Genomic DNA, 16,612 nt, shown 5'->3' on the forward strand with positions numbered 1-16,612 from the left:
TAATGCAAAGAAGTATGTTGGACAACAAGATGCCTCATGGTGGGGCGCGTTCTTTAGTGATCAACAAGAAATTCTTGATAATTGTGTCGTTGATAGTTGGACCTTGCAAATGCCCTTTACGTGGTCTATACAACAATCTCGTGATTCTCAATCTCCACCTCCTACACCTAATGTGAACCTTGATAGTTTGCTCTATCCACAACAAAGAGACATTTATGTGGGACGAAGGATGACAAAAGCAGTTGAAGCCATGTGGCAAGGAAACTTGCAAGAACTGAAGGTTGGGCTGTTAATTGCTACACCTGCTGATGACAATAAACTAGGGCATCAATTTTGGATTGGTAAAGTTTTGGACATGGTGATGCATGAAAACCAAAATCAAATCCAGTCTATAAAGGTGCATTGGTACAACACTAGATACAAAAATGCAGTTACAAGCAAGTATGCATTAGAGATGATTGAATGACCAAGGTTAAGAGGAAATAGAAGAAACATTCGTAACACATCATCCCTGGAAGTAAATGATAGACATAATAAGGAGTAATTGCTAGTTCTACAAGGAGTCTCAGATCGGAGGCGAACAAGATCTTCAACACATAATTTAGAGTCACGCCATTTGGTTTTAGATGAAGATTGTGTTGATTGGTACATTTTTGGCATCAAGATGTTTAAAACACTCTTAAATGTATTATTTTTGGCATCAAGATGTAACAAATTTAAGCTTGTAAGTACTTGAATGAGATAAAGACTAATTCTTTTGAAATCTATCGCACCTTATATTGTTATTTGTCACAAAAACCATTAGCTGTCATTTTTCCAAAAAAATACATAATGTAACTTTTCATATTTGCCAAATTTTTGTGAATTTTCAATTTTACAAAATGGTGAAAATTTAAGCTTTTTGATCGGATTTTTAGAAAATATGCAATACTAGTATCAATGTGTTTTGTGAAAACGTTATAAAAACCTCAAAATCAAATGGAATATTCCTTATCCTTCCATTTGTGTGGGATCCTTCCACTTATGAATATGAACGTGATAAATAAATGTGTATTTCCAATTCAATAATTTATATTATCATTTGTGGTTACCTACTATACTAATGTTGAGAGGGTAGGCGGGGGCGACCTATAAGTGAATGCAATCCTCATTGTTTTTAGTAGTTTGTTTTCCTAAGAATCTTGTACTTTTTTTTGCGAAATGGTTATATTATTAATTGTTAATAATTAGGTAATTAACTATTGGTTAATTAGTATCTAATTATGTAAGTAGTTAATCACGTATGTGATTAAGCAACGGAAGACTACATGATATGTGTGTGGATGTGTGCGTGTGTGTGTGTGAGAGAGAGAGAGAGAGAGAGGAAATTATACTTATGAACAATTACACAATGGGGGATGATTAACAAGAGTGTAGCTTAAGAACTATATCTTGTATTAAAAGACATTGAGTTACAAAAATACCCACAATGTGGTATATATACATCTCATGTGCAAGGGTGCACATGTGAGAAGAGAATATAGGTACATGGGTGTAAGTCCTATATTAAATGAACTTAGTAGTGAGGGATCTAGAATGTATCCCCACTCAAGTATAAGAACAAAATCCTATTTAAGACTTTATAGTCAACACACTAACTAGATTCTATTTGTGTAACTAATAAGTTACATGATTGACAAAATGATTAAACCTAGTTGAGCTTGATATCTCAACATTAATAAACTTGTAACTATTAACTACCTATATTGTAATTGTAATTAAGACTAGAGAAGATTGTACTTACACGAGCTCGCTTATGTTCTAAAAGAAGCAAGATCTCCAAGTCCGTCTTCCTTCACCACCTTGTCCCGAACTCTCATTGTAGACCTTCGATGATTAGGTTCTTATGATTCTATCTTGATCCCTACATTAGGAAACAAGGGCATTGAGTATTTGTAGGCCTAATACTATAAAATTGATAACATGTCACAAGAAGCTACACTTACTTCCAATGAGTCTCCATTCGAGGGAGATATGACTCCAGGAGGTCATTTAACCTTTTTTTGGACAAACCACCTCCAAGATGAATAACATCAAGGTTCTCATCAAGAAAACATTCAGCTCTAAGAGAACCAACACATGATCATGTAGAAATTGGTGGTGTGTTTGTCGATTGACCATGTTGTAGGTTTGAGGTTGTGCTACAAGTTTATTGATTACAACTTCTAGGATGCCTCAGGTAAGTCCTAACCATAAAAAACAAGAAAAATCATGATACTATAGTTATCTAGGATATAACCAAAGTCAAGAAATACAAACCTTTGATCATTTGCGTCATGTTGACTTGATATGGTGGAACCATTAACTTGAGCCCTATTACATTTCACATGTAAATAGGATGGACAAGCAAGATTAAGAATGAGGAGACTTGTTTTAGGCCGAGAATGTTTAGATTAAACAAGAAGAACTGTTTTCAGGTTAGGGTGTACAACGGTTGGAGCAGACAATTAGAATGTGGTAGCAACCCTAACCACTAAGTAAGTAATGAAGATTGAAAGAACGATAGGAGGGTTGAAGCTCCCGGTGATGGCGAGTCGAGTGGGCTGCCAAGACCACAATTACCACTAATGACTACGATACCACAAATCGGGGTAGAGTTCTTAGGCCACATCGTCCTCCCTTCGAACAACCAGTTTACAAGCTTGTTGATCCTCTCCTTGAAGCCTCGAGACACTAAGCGCAAAAGACAAAGAAGAGCACCCGAAACACCAAAACGCAGAAGGAGAAGAAGATGATGCCCTAAACGCCAAAACGAACTAGAAGAGCAAAATGCGCCCTCTTCCCCTGTTACGGGCATGACCATATAATATCATGTAGTGAGAATGTACCATAGTATTCTATACACGTGGATAAAGTGTGAGGGTTAAACGAGAGTGTAAAGAAGGGGAGGATTACTTTTAATCCTCGGCATTGCGACAACCCATTAGGCCAAGTGTGAACTTGCCTAGGGGCCTTAGGTCTGGCTATAAATATGAGGCCTAGCTACCCTCATTTCATGATCTCTTGACTACGTCGAGACGTGTCCTTGTGGTGGGTCAACTCTTGTAGCGAGTGCGCCACCGACGCCATGACGGTGGTATGGGACGCGGATCGAGGCTCGAGTCCGTCTTGATCCCTTCGCTCGGGGGTGGTCGGGTGGATCGGCACCCTCTTTTGTGTCGCTCCTTTCTTATAATCTATCTTTGTTATCCTTATCATATGCTTACTTTAGATCTAAGGTATCATATGTTACGAGCATGACCATATAATATCCCGAGTGTGCTTAGACAACTTTATAATCAACTAATGTCATCTCACATCGAAGTGAGTGTAAACTAAGTTGTATGGAAGCAATGGTTTCGATGGTTGACCATGGGATAGGCTCTAATTTGTATCAACGTGGGCGGTTTTCCATATTAGAGCCTATAAAATGCCATAGCCTTTTATATTTAAACTTCAACGAAGGTCCATTTGCGCATGAGAAAACGTGAGCAAGGTTTTAGCTTTAACTTTAGAGGAGTTTTAGGAAGAGCTTTTTTGCAAATCAACTACTCTAACTTCAACAAGTCATCGAGTTTAATGTTCACAAAGCAATAACTCATTGATTTATAGAATGAGGAGTTGTCGTTATGTTGACATTTTGATGACTCACAACAATGAAATGGAATCATCCCCATCTTGGTGGAATTTCAATGACTCATCAAAATGACATGGAGTTGTCTCTAATTTGTGTGATCTTCGATGGATCATCAACAAGTAATTAAGTGTAGTCACCACTACTCATCAATGACTCTCCTTTCATGATGTTGTAACCATCATCAACGGTTGTGTAAGATCTTTGGAAGAAGAAAGGAGGTTATGGGGTGAGCATGAAAAGAAGCACACAGTGCAAATGAAGGGGGGACTTGTGTAGGATGGGAATATTAGGACTTCTAGGTAAGGTCCAATTTAACTTCTGTCTAAAACACTAGCTCGTTTTTGAAAATTAACTTAAAATTTCCACATTTGAACTAAATTTACAAATTTGGCTTATGATATAAATCTAATTTGGGGATATCATTAGATTTCATGAAAACTCCTACATTGGGATAGATTGAGCATAATATTTCAAGAAAGTCTGCCATGGGATTTTCTCCTCAAGCTGATAATAATTTACAGACAGAAGCAAGAGGGCATTTAAATGAGTTTGCCTCCTTTGCACTTCTGATCATAAAAAATACGTATACTGATCATAAAAAATATGTATAGTCAAGCGAATTATTCGATGGAATTAGGCATCTTTCATCAAAAGAGAAAACATCGTCCTCATTGCCCAAAGAAGACTGGGCACACACATTAGCTAACACAACATATGCTGCAGTGCACTCTTGAGGCAATACCACTCGATTTCAAGAAAATCCTTACATTGGGATAGATTGACCATAATATTTCAAGACAATCTCTGCCATGAAGTCATGACCCTGTCTTATAAGGGAGGATTTTCTCCTTGAGCTGACAGTTTACAAACAGTGGCAACAGGCCATTTCAATAAGCTTTCCTCTGCATTACTGATCACAAAAATGTGTATACTCAGGAAAATTGTCGGTTTGAAGTTGCCATCTTTCATTATAAGAGGAAACAACCTCTTCATTTCCCAAAGAAGAATAGGCACATGCATTCGCTAACACAACATATGCTGCAGTGCACTCTTGATCTATCTCCAAAAGGTGCTCAGCAGCTCGTCTTCCTCGTTCCATATCACCATATGTCTTTGATGCACTGAGCAATGCCATCCAATCAACAACACCAGGCTGACCAGGCAATTGCTTCAAGAAATCCTCGGCCTCTTCTAGACGCCCTACCCTAGTCAACAGATCAATCATGCATGCATAGTGACTAGGCTTTAACATTATCTTTTTCACCTGACTCATCCTTTTAATAAATATAAGGGCTTTCTCCACTGACCCTACGCGGCTACATGCTGAGAGAATACTTACAAAACTGACCTCATTTGGCTCAATACCCTCACCCTCCATTAGTTCAAACATTTCTAGAGCCTTATCAATGCAGCCATGATGAGCATATGCTGCAACCATAGTGGTCCAAGAGATAATGTCACGAGTTGGCAAGCTATCAAATGTTTTCCATGCATTGTCTATGCTCCCACATTTACTATACATATTCACAAGAGCATTGCCCACAACATCATCAAGCTCGAAGTCACTATTCTCAATAATAGCATGGATCACTTTGCCTACATTGAGGTCTGCAAGCCCTGAGCAAGCAGATAAAACCCCTAGATAGCTAACCTTGTCAGGTCCGACACCCTCTAGCTGCATCTGCTGAAGCAGGTGGAATGCCTCATTTCCATGCAAATGTTGAGCATGGGCAGCAATCATGGCATTAAATGAAAACAAATCACGCTCCAACACTTTTTCAAACACTTTCTGTGCATTCACAAGATTCCCACACTTACCATACATGTTGATAAGAGCATTATCCAGAATGATATCTGACTCAATGTTATTCTGTATCATACTTGCATGAATATTCTCGCCATCTTGGAGCATGTCTGAAGTAGAGCATGAAGCAACAACAAGGCTCAAGGTAAACTTATCAGGCTTCACTGCACTTGACAGCATCTTGTAGAACAGATTCACCACCTCTTGGCTGTTCCCAGATTGGGCATATGCAGCTATCATGGATGTCCATGTAACAACATTGTGATGCTGAAATTTGTCAAAAACTCCTTTAGCATCAATCACATTGCCACATTTTCCATACATCATAATAAGTGCATTCATCACTTCCATGTCCATCTCAAACCCATTTTCAGCTACTGTCATGTGGATCAACCTACCTTGATCTATCAAATCCTCACCTACGCATATGGAGAGAATGTTCAAGAAGCTGACTTTGTCTGCCTTTACACTGCTCAATACCATTTGTTGAAACAATTTAAAAGCTGTACCAATGTTGCTGCTATTTATGTGAAATGATATTAATGCATTCCATGAGATAGTGTTTCTCTCATGCATACTCTCAAATACCATTTGTGCATTTATCAGCGATCCACATTTTCCATACATTGTAAGCAAGGAGTTTCCCAGGACAACATCATACTGAAGACCACGTTCTACTATTTTTGCATGGATATTCTGGCCTAGCTGTAAAGATAATGGATGAGTGCATGCGGAAAGAATGCTGATAAATGTGATTGTATCTGGATTTACGCTTTGTTCAATCATTGACTGGAAGACCTCAAAGGCATTGTCACAAAGTTTATATCCAACATAAGCTACAATCATTGAAGTCCACGAAACTACATCTTGAGAAACCATCCTGTAGAATGTCTTCTCTGCGCTCTCCAAACTGCCACATTTACTGTACATGTTCAGAAGAGCATTTCCCAGTTCCACATCTAAGTCATATCCAACATTGATTATGCACACATGGATTTCCTGACCTTTTAAGAGAAATCCATGGTTTGTGCATGCATTCAAGATTGTAATTAACGTTATTTTGTTAAGCTCAACCCTCTTTTCTTGCATGTGGTCAAATAGGCAAAAAGCCTGACTAGAATATCCATGTTGTGCAAACATCGCAATCATAGTGGTCCAGTTCGATACATCTGGATGTGTTCTCCAAAATATGTTATTTGCATCGTCCAAGCATCCACAAATTCCATACAAGCTCAAAAGAGCATTTACTATGGCATGTTGAGAATCCAATCCACACTCTATAATGAATACATGTATATACATTCCTCCCAAAAGGGATGTAATGGATGTGCATGCTGATAGAATATTGATGAAAGTGACCACATTTGGCATCACATCAGACTGAAGCATACCCCGAAACATTCCAAGGGCATCTTCTCCTCGCCTGTTTTGGGCATATGCTACAACCATGGCTGTCCAAGAAACTACATCCCGAACTTTCATCTCATCAAAAACAGTGTGAGCATTTTCAATGGCTCCACACTTTGCATACATATTGATAAGAGCATTCTTCACAATAACATCCAGCTCAAACCCACATTCAATAAGATAAGCATGTGTTTGTGTACCCTCAACAAGGGATCCGAGGTTAGCACATACTGTTAGAATAGATGAAAAGGTGACCTTATTGGGTCTGATACCCAGTGATAGCATTTGTTCATAGAGTGAGAGAGCTTGGACGGATTCATCATGTCTAGCATAAACTGAAATCATGGATGTCCAAGAAACCACATTACTGCGGTAGTCGACAATTGCATAAAATGCATGAAGAGCATCCTCAACCAAGTCGAAATCTCCATACATAGTGATGAGATAGTTGGCTATAAAGAGATCTGTCTCCAAGCCTATTTTTATAAGGTGAGCATGGATTTCTTGGCCTAGTGTTAGAGCTTTGAAGGTTCCACATGCTTTCAGAAATTGAATTAGGGTTTTCAGATCTGAGGGCAAAGTTTGCCAATCGAATACGAGCTTCCTTAAGTGGTCTCTGGACAAAGCTTGATGACCACATTCTATCAGAGAAGGTGGGGGACAGATCCTCTGGAAACCTTTTCAACGTAACTCTCTCTCTCTCTCTCTCTCTCTCTCTCTCTCTCTCTCTCTCTCTCTCATTTCTTTTCTTTTCATGTTATTTACTTTTATATTTACTGCGTAATATTTATTTTATTTTGATTTGTTCAAAGACGAGACAACAATTAAGATGTAATCTCTTATTTGGTCTTATAGGCCATTTTGGCCTCTTAAAAGACGTTAATATATCTTTCTCTCTCTCTCTCTCTCTCTCTCTCTCTCTCTCTCTCTCTCTCTCTCTCTCTCTCTCTCTCATGACATGGGACAAATGTGGAGGCTCACGCTTCACACATTATATTACACATGTTGCACCTAACTACAAAACCATATTCTTCGCGGAACAGAGAAACCGTACACATCAATACATGTTAGAGCCCATCCCGTTATCTGCCATTCAAACCATTGCTTCCATGTGACTTACCTCACATGCATTACAATGTGAGACGGGGCGTTGGGGCACAAGTGATGAGAGTGGCCGGCTATGCACACTTTGCCCTAAACAAGTTCTAGAGTTTGAGTATCACACTTTGATACAATGCTCTACCTTTGATCATATTCGACCATGCTTTCCACATCTCTTCGACCAAGGCCAATCCTTGCACGAATTTCTCACAGCCACAATGTGCACTCTTGATTGCAACACTCATTGGTAAAGTTCTTGAACATCAAGAGTCGCTACTCACTTTCACGTGTATCACGTGAAATGTAATATTTTTGGTCTCATAGGTCATATTTGACCACCGAAGACGATAATATAATCTATCTATCTATCTATCTATCTCCCTTATTTACTTTTATATTTATGTAGTATTTATTTTATTTTGATTTGTTCTCAAAGACGAGACAACACTTAAAAGACATTAATATATTTTTCTCTCTTTGGGATATCAGAACCAGAATTCTTCTTGGGAGGCATTATTTCGATCAATGACATGTATCCAACATCTTTGGGAGCTCCCTAAAGGTACTCAAGGTTGTGACTTATGTCATCAAGACAACTAGCTGAACATGGAAACGTTCGTAGTTGGTAAGCTTAAATGCAGAATGGTTCAAGTCACCTGACATAACCATAAATGCACTTCCCACATTCCATATAGCTTGGACTCTCCTCATCTAAACATGAACAAAGTGGAAAAGAATAGAGTGATCCGAACTGATATTATTAACTTGGAAAACAAGATAACATGGAACAACCCTAAAATATCACTTGGTGCAAAGATGGCGTTTTACATATCAGGCCATCTTATATGGACATACATCTATCCTATGCTCTGCACAGTGTGATAGGGCAATTGCAAACTTCATCACATTAGTTAGAGATTGAGGTAGGGAAATATGCACGAATATCTCGAGAAGAAAGATTTTTCCAATTGTCTCATTAAGGAGTGGAATCCGAAGAACATTATGTTTGTCACTGTAGAGTCTTTTTGTAAAATAAGAGAGAGATACCATTGCCTCTTTGAAAAAAGCTTTGGTCCACTACGCAAGGTAATGGAATATGAGGACCAACGATGCCTAGGACTTTTCTTGTCAACTTTCTTTAATCCTATCACTCCTACTAATGCTACAACTCAATCAAGGGCTACACAAATGGGCTCCCTACCAAGACATTATAAAGGGTTTACAATAAATCGGACAATAGCAATTTGTCATACATGTATGCCCAGCCCCAAGGACCACAATCTCATCACCCTTGTCATCGACAAATAAAGGCCATTATCTCTTGCCATCGCGGGTGCTTCCCTCGCTTCAAAGACCTCTCCATTTTGGATCGATTCTTTTGAAGACAAAATTACAATATATCTGACTTGAGAATCTTACATGTGCCAAACGAGATTCTTTAATTTCTTTTTATCTTATTAATTTTATGCATTTATTTTATTTTGAATTGTTATTCAGAAAGACAAAACACTTAAGATGTAATCTCTTATTTGGTCTTATATATATATGCATGAAGGTGTGGCTCCTATGGTTAAGAAAATTGAAACACCATGCACTACATGTATCGATATTGATGATGTCAATAAGGGAATAAAGAAGATGGCGAGTGGGAAAGCAGCAGATGCAACCTACGTCTCAAGTGAGCTTTTAAATTGGACAATGCCACATACTCGTCATTGGATAATGACAATTATAGAGCAAGATATAAACAAGGATTTCCAAATGATTGGCTTATGAATTGGATTAAACCAATATTTAAAGCTGGAGATAAGAATCAAGTATCAAATTATCGTACAATAATGGTGAGCTCAACTATTGCTAAATTATATAGCACTATTATGGAGCAAAAGATAAGCACATGGGCTGAAAGTACAAAAGTGCACTTGCGCAAGCAGGATTTAGACCAAAACACTCCATTGTGGATCATTTGGTCACATTGAGAGTAATCATGGAAGAGGGTCGACTACAAGGAAAAACACTTTATTGTTGTTTTGTTGATTTTAAGAAAGCTTTTGATACCGTACCACAAAGTGAGCTTTGGAATAGAATGGTAGAGATTGGCATGCCATTAGAGTACCGAGTTATTGTTTCACGCCTATATGAACAAGTTAAATGCCAACTAAAAATGGATAGTGGATTCTCAAAGCACTTTTTAAGTAACATGGGGGTCAAGCAAGGATGTCCACTATCACCAACACTCTTTAGCTTATGTATTGATAAATTAGAAGAATTGGTAAATAAGGTTGCAAGAGAAGAAGGATTGAATGCCTCCAAATTGATGCAACATGTTATCTTATTGCTTCTACATGCAGATGATGTGGTACTCTTCTCATATAATGTTGATAGTATGCAAAATTTACTTGGGGTATTAAGAGAATTTTGCCATAGTAGTGGACTAGCAATGAATGTGGAGAAAACAAAAATGATGGTAGTGCAAACCATCCAGCCTCATCATTACCCTATGCTCACATATAGAGGTAAACATATACAATTTGTTCGAAGCTTTAAATATCTTGGTATTGATGTACCCGCCACAAATAAATGGAGTGCATGCTTTGGTTCTAGGCTCCAAGCCAATTGGAAATCGTATTACCTTTTGAAGAACCAATGCAACCAAAGTGATACTTGTGGATGGGAAGTAAAATTAATGTTGTTCAATGCCATGGTCACTCAAGTATTGCTTTATAACGTAGAAGTATGGGGTGGCACCATCTCTCTTAATGCATGGAATGAGATTGAGAAAATTCAAAAGTTGTTTTTAAGGAGGCAATTAGGAGTTAAATGCACTACCTCTTACCAAGTTATGCTCTTGGAAACGGGTGTTCCACCCATATAACTATTGGCACTCCAAAGAGTATATAAATACATTACAAAAGTCAAGAATATGCCGAATCATCGATTACCACATCTTGCTTAGAATGTTGGATGTAAGCTACAAAAGAATCATAAAAGTAAGATTCTCTCATCTGGTTGGCTTGTTGACATAAGGAAATGGTTTAGAAGATGGGGTGTGGATAATCTTTTAGAGCTTTCGGGCAATGCTATGCAGTATGTAATGATTGAGGAAAGGTTGGTGGAATCATTAAGGATCAAGTGGGAGGATGTTAAGAGGACAAAGCTAGAATACTACATTGCAAATGTCAACCCTGATATGTTGGTCTCAATATAAAGCAAGAATGTCTATTGATCGTATCCAACCTTCTTATCTCATTACCAATATGAGTAGTAATGCTCGTAGAGCCCTTACACTACTTCGCACTTGATCTCACAAGTTAGGTATTGAAGTTGCATCATGGTATCAAAATGTAACTAATTTGAAGACATGCAAAGTATGCAATGAAGGCATGGTAGAGGATGAATATCACTTGCTCTTCACATGCTCGACATATAATGCAATTCGTTCAAGATATGTTGACATACTAAGAGGGAGTGATAACATAAGTGCCATACTTAAGACACCACCGAGAAGGTTGAGCTCGTATGTGTATGCTTTATTCACACATAGAGACTTTGTGCTTCAATGTATGAATACCCCTTCTTAGGAAGAAGACACATATCAAGAACATATGCATACTCTAGTCCCATAGGTCAAAATTGGCCTCTTTATGGACGATAAAAATTCTAATTCTAATTCTAATTCTTTGTAGAATTCATTGTTGTTAGGAAGCAAATAATCTAATGCATACGACGCGCTTTCCATTACTCTACCTATTGAATATACAAAGTCTATTTCGTGCCACATATCTCAAGGATGCAAGAAGATGCACAAATGTATAGTCGTTCTTCTAGAGATGAAAAAGATCCAAACCAATTTGGGAAGTTAATCCTACAAATATGCAATAATATCAGAATGCTTATTGCAAATGGTGTATCCATATGGCCCAACAATAATGGTTTTAGAAAACAGTGTGACTGACTATATGCTAGTTTCGAAAGGTATTTTGGATCGTATAGATAAAGGACTAGAATCAAATAATAGGACTTTATGTATTGACCTCAAATGTATGTATAGGTCTGATTATGAGAAGGCCATTAAAGATAATAAACAACCGCACTTGAGCATGAACCTTAAGCGAGCGCCCATGTATTCCGAGATAGTTGAAGATATGTTACAAATGACAACGATGCAACATGGTGCCACACTTGAATGCAAATGGGAAGCTTTCAAGAAAATCATTTTCTTATACACAAACAAATCCTTTTCTATCAAGCACACATCTTGGAAATGCATCAAGAAATGTAGTTCATAGAAAAAATGGTTTGATAAAGAATTTCATGAAGCTCGAAAATGTCTTATTATTTTGGATGTAGTCAAGGATAAAGAAAATTATAAAAAGCATTTGCATGAGTACGAAAGGCTTATTCTATCATGTGACATTCTCGCACTTTGATACAATGCTCTGCCTTTGATCATATTCAACTATGCTTTCCACACATCTTCAACCAAAACTAATCCTTGCACAAATTTCTCTCACAACCACAATGTGCACTCTCGATTGCAACATTCAAAGGTAAAGTTCTCGACATCGAAAGTCACTACTCACTTTCACATGTATTATGAGAAATGTAATATTTTTGGTTTCATAGGTTATATTTGACCTCCAAAGATAATAATAGAATCTATCTATCTGTTTATCTATCTATCTATCTCCCTCTCCCTAACTTAAAAATAATGATGAATGAGAAGATTAGTGTTTCATACCTATGTTTGTGTTGTTTTGGGAGCATGAAAGTGCAATCAATCTGTAGTAGGGTGGGTTTGGAATGATTCATGAGGGCACACACACATTTTTAAATTAAATTACACACAAGTTTCATAACCTCGTGTAATCTCCCATGTGTTGTTACAATGTGCACTCGGACAAAATTACAAGGTCAAGAGAAAACATGCAAAACATTTGTGATGACATATGCAATTTTGCTTTAAGGAATGCCAAAAACTTTTCTATACATACATCCCCCACTTAGGTAGAGCAACGTCTAAGTATAGCTTGTCATGATCAAAGACCTTTTAGTGTGGTTGGTCACGCTTCAAGACATTGTGAATATGGTTTGTGAATATTGAGTACCTTTTGTATGGCATGTGAAGATTGAATTTCTCTTTGTACAACAATATATACCTTTTCATCTAAGATTTTTCAGATAATTATCTAAGCTATTGTTACCATTTCACCCTCATCTACTAAGCAATTCAAGTCACGATATAGATACAAGTCACATGACCCTAGATATTTCAAGGATGTAACATGTTTAATTTTGAACTACATATGTGGAATGTTGATTCCAAGAAAGCAAAATTCAGGTCACTCAAAGTCAACATTGATGTGTAAATGTGTGTGCGTGTGTTACTCGTGCAAGACCACAAGAGACTTGAATCGAGGAAGGTGAGATGCCATTGGAGAGGTACTTGCTATAGCATCTCCTAGTCCTTCATGTGTTGTTTGCCCTTTTGCAAACTCCGCTTGCATTGTGGAATCCCTCTCGTGGGGTTGTCTTCGTGGATTTTCCTTCACAGAATCCCTTCATGGATTGCCCTTCGTAGAAAACATTCGTGTTTTGGCTTCGTGTAATGGCTTCCTAGAATGCAGTTCAAGGAAAGGTTTTGTGTAGTTCCTTCATGTAATGGCTTCATGGAATGCCTTTTGTGGAAAGGAGGCAAGTTTGTGGAATCCCTTCGTGGATTGAAGAGGGACTCATGTAATGGAGCCCACTCGTGGCTTCGAAGGGACACTCATGCAATGGTGGCCTGCTTATGGATTCGATGAGGCACTTGTGTAAAGGAGGGCCACTCGTGGATTCAAAGAAGCGCTCGTGCAATGGAGGTCCGCTCATGGATTCCACAAGGCGCTCGTGCAATGGAGGCCCACATGTGGACTCGATGAGTTGCTCCTACAATGAGACCTTGCTCATGGATTCGAAGAGGTGCTCGTATAATGAGACTCCACTCGTGTAATGGAGTCCCGCTTGTGGATCTGGCCCCTTTTGCACTCTCTCTTGACAATGCCATGAATAAACCTCACTCATGGCCGCTCAACATAGTACATGATGAGAACTAAGATTAAGACTAACTTTTTTTTTCTTTACAAAATATTTAGATTGACAACACATGAGTGTTCAATTACAGAAAGAAACACTTCTACATAGGGTAAACAATGACAAGATAGCAAGAGGAAAGGAGAATAATCGAGCAAGAAGGTCTTCGAGTTCAGTGACCCAAGCTCTTGATTAATGGCCATATGCCTTTTGTCAATGTAACTTTCCACAACTCTCTTATTCAAACCTCCCTTTTTTTGGTACCTTCCTTCTCCGTCTCTTGCACCCCTCTCCCACAACCCTCAACCCCCTTCCTAATTGAAGCTTAGTAGAAGGAGAAGAAGATGACCCGAAACCCTGAACACACCCCTCAAAGAAGAAGTTGGAGAGTGTCATCTTATTTCTGTTTTCTATTTTTTTTTCTTCCATTGAGTGAGTGAGACTTGGTTGTGGCCGAGCACTATTCCACACAAACTGGTATCAGAGCATGGAAGATTCATTCGGCGGCATGTTCAAGCTCACCAGCTCTAACTACTCCGTGTGGAAGTCAAAGATGTGGCCCAATTTCCCTCTTGCATTCAACACCGAGAAATCCTAAAATAACCCTAAAATCGTGAGGAAGAAGAAAAACCTCAATGACAAACCCTGAAATGACTGCAAATAAGTTTTCACCTCCGTTAATAGTTAGAGAAATGGTCCACCTACCACAATAAATGCCCAGTTACACCTCTTTCATTTAGATGTAAAAGGGATAGATTCCTCCCATTCATGCAACCACCAAGATTCAAACTCTCTAACTTCCCAAAACATTGTATAGCCTTAACCATTTGGCTATTCACTTTTTATTATTTTATTCTTCTTATCATATATACAGATATTTACAATGTCTGCCTTGACAAGGGATCCGAGGTCAGCATAAGAATGGGTGAAATACCCAGTGATATGATTTGTTCATAGATTGAGAGGGGTCTTGCATAGACTGAAATCAAGGATGTCCAAGGGACCACATTTCCGTGTAGCCGAGAATTGCATAAAATGTACAAAGAGCATCCTCGACCAAGTCGAAGTCTCCATGCATAGTGATGAGATAGTTGGCTATGAAGGGATCTGTCTCCAAGCCAATCTTTATAAGGTGCGCATTACATTCTTTCAGGAATTGCATTAAGGTTTTCAGACCTGAGAGCAAAGTTTTGCTGATCGAATATGGGCGTAGTTAAGTGGACACTGGACAAAGCTTGATGACCACATCCTGTCAGAGATGGTGGGGGACGGATCCAATGGAAGGCTTTTCAACGCAAGGATCTCTCACTCCCTCTCTCTCTGAATTAAAAAGAATGATGAATGAGAAGATTAGGGTTTCGTACCTGGGTTGTGTGTTGTTTTGGGAGCAGGGAAGCGCATTCGATTTGCCGCAGGGTGAGATTAGGGATGATCCACGAGGCTAATATGCCCCCTGAAAATGATTAAATTACAGACCACATTTTCCGAAGCCCCCCAAAGAACGTGTTAGAACCCCCATCTTAACGTTAAACCTCTCGTCCGTCCAACATACATTGTTGTCTGCTCGAGCCTCGGACAAAGCGATGCAACTGTCGAGCGAGAAAACATGTAAAAAGGCTTGTGATGACTGACATATGTGATTCTGTTGCTGGAATGCCGAAGACTTTCCCAGGGTGTACGTCGCCCGCCTGGGTAGACCATCATCTGGGTCTGGCTCGTCACAATCAAGACATTTTAGTAGGGTTGATCACACTTCAAGACATTGCGAGTATGGCTTGTGGATATCAATTTTCAAGTACCATTTTGTACGGTTTTGTGAAGATTGAATATCTCTTGCTATAGGTTCGTTGTCAACAATGTATACCTTTTCGTCCAAGAATTGTCGGATAATTAATTAAGTTATGACTTCAATCTATTAAGCACTTCAAGTTGTGATACAGATATGAACCGCATGACCTTAGATATTTGATGGATGCAACATGTTTAATTCTCCATCGTATACATGGAAAGTCGATGCCAAGAACGCAAATTTCCAGGTTAGTGAAAATCAACGTCCTAACTTGCATATGGCCCTAATGTCATAGGCGTGCCATCTTTAAGCATCAACATAGCTCCACTTTGAATCACATAGACTTGAATCTGACATCTAATTGTTTTGACTAGTAATATTCATTATTATTTGAATCACAATTATTTGTGTGTACACATACATAAATACATATATATACATGCGCGCGCGCGCACACACACACACACACACACACACAAAAGGATACTTTCTTTTAGGTGTGGTTTATGTTACTTGTTGGAACTTTGAAAATGATAATCACACTCACCTCTCATCACCGTATGAGCTAAGAGTTTTTGTTCTTTAAGTGATTCATTCATCTTTTCCCTTAGACCATGGATGTCCATGAAAAAAATGAGAATGTCTCTGGAAAATAATTAAAATATTAATGTAAGTCACATGATGTTAAAACTCAATGTAAAAATAAGTCTAACCTTCTTTTAAACAACCCTTTGTTATATAACACATGGCAACATAGACCCTTGAGATTGGCGGTAAGAAAAGG

At 38.4% G+C, this 16,612-nt stretch overlaps 1 protein-coding gene across 4 annotated transcripts; it reads right to left on the reverse strand.

Annotated features, from left to right (window-relative positions):
* Positions 1–4,266: 4,266 nt before the first annotated feature.
* LOC147856228 (pentatricopeptide repeat-containing protein At4g13650-like) lies at positions 4,267–15,455 on the reverse strand. Of its 4 annotated transcripts, none has more exons than XM_087329324.1 (3): positions 15,404–15,455; positions 15,059–15,324; positions 4,267–7,241 (listed from the first exon to the last, which is right to left on the reverse strand). In XM_087329324.1, exon 3 carries the CDS (start codon positions 7,209–7,211, stop codon positions 4,563–4,565), a length of 2,649 nt encoding a protein of 882 aa, XP_087185450.1. In that variant the 5' UTR covers positions 7,212–7,241; positions 15,059–15,324; positions 15,404–15,455; the 3' UTR covers positions 4,267–4,562. The 4 variants fall into 4 exon arrangements, with proteins under 4 accessions (XP_087185450.1, XP_087185451.1, XP_087185449.1 ...); XM_087329325.1 differs by having other exon boundaries at positions 15,059–15,215; positions 15,404–15,449; XM_087329323.1 differs by lacking the exon at positions 15,059–15,324 and having other exon boundaries at positions 4,267–7,507; positions 15,404–15,449.
* Positions 15,456–16,612: the final 1,157 nt, after the last annotated feature.

This window comes from Azolla caroliniana, unplaced genomic scaffold (assembly GCF_043228905.1).
Source record: "Azolla caroliniana isolate FFs.n. ecotype wild unplaced genomic scaffold, voAzoCaro1.0.p SCAF_13, whole genome shotgun sequence".
Lineage (NCBI taxonomy): Eukaryota > Viridiplantae > Streptophyta > Polypodiopsida > Salviniales > Salviniaceae > Azolla > Azolla caroliniana.

Coding starts and splice junctions, on each gene's coding strand:
- LOC147856228 (XM_087329322.1), bottom strand. CDS start 15,440: ATGCGCTTCCCTGCTCCCAAAACAACACACAACCCAG. Junction 7,544..15,403: donor CAAAACAACACACAACCCAG/GTACGAAACCCT, acceptor TACGTTGAAAAG/GTTTCCAGAGGATCTGTCCC.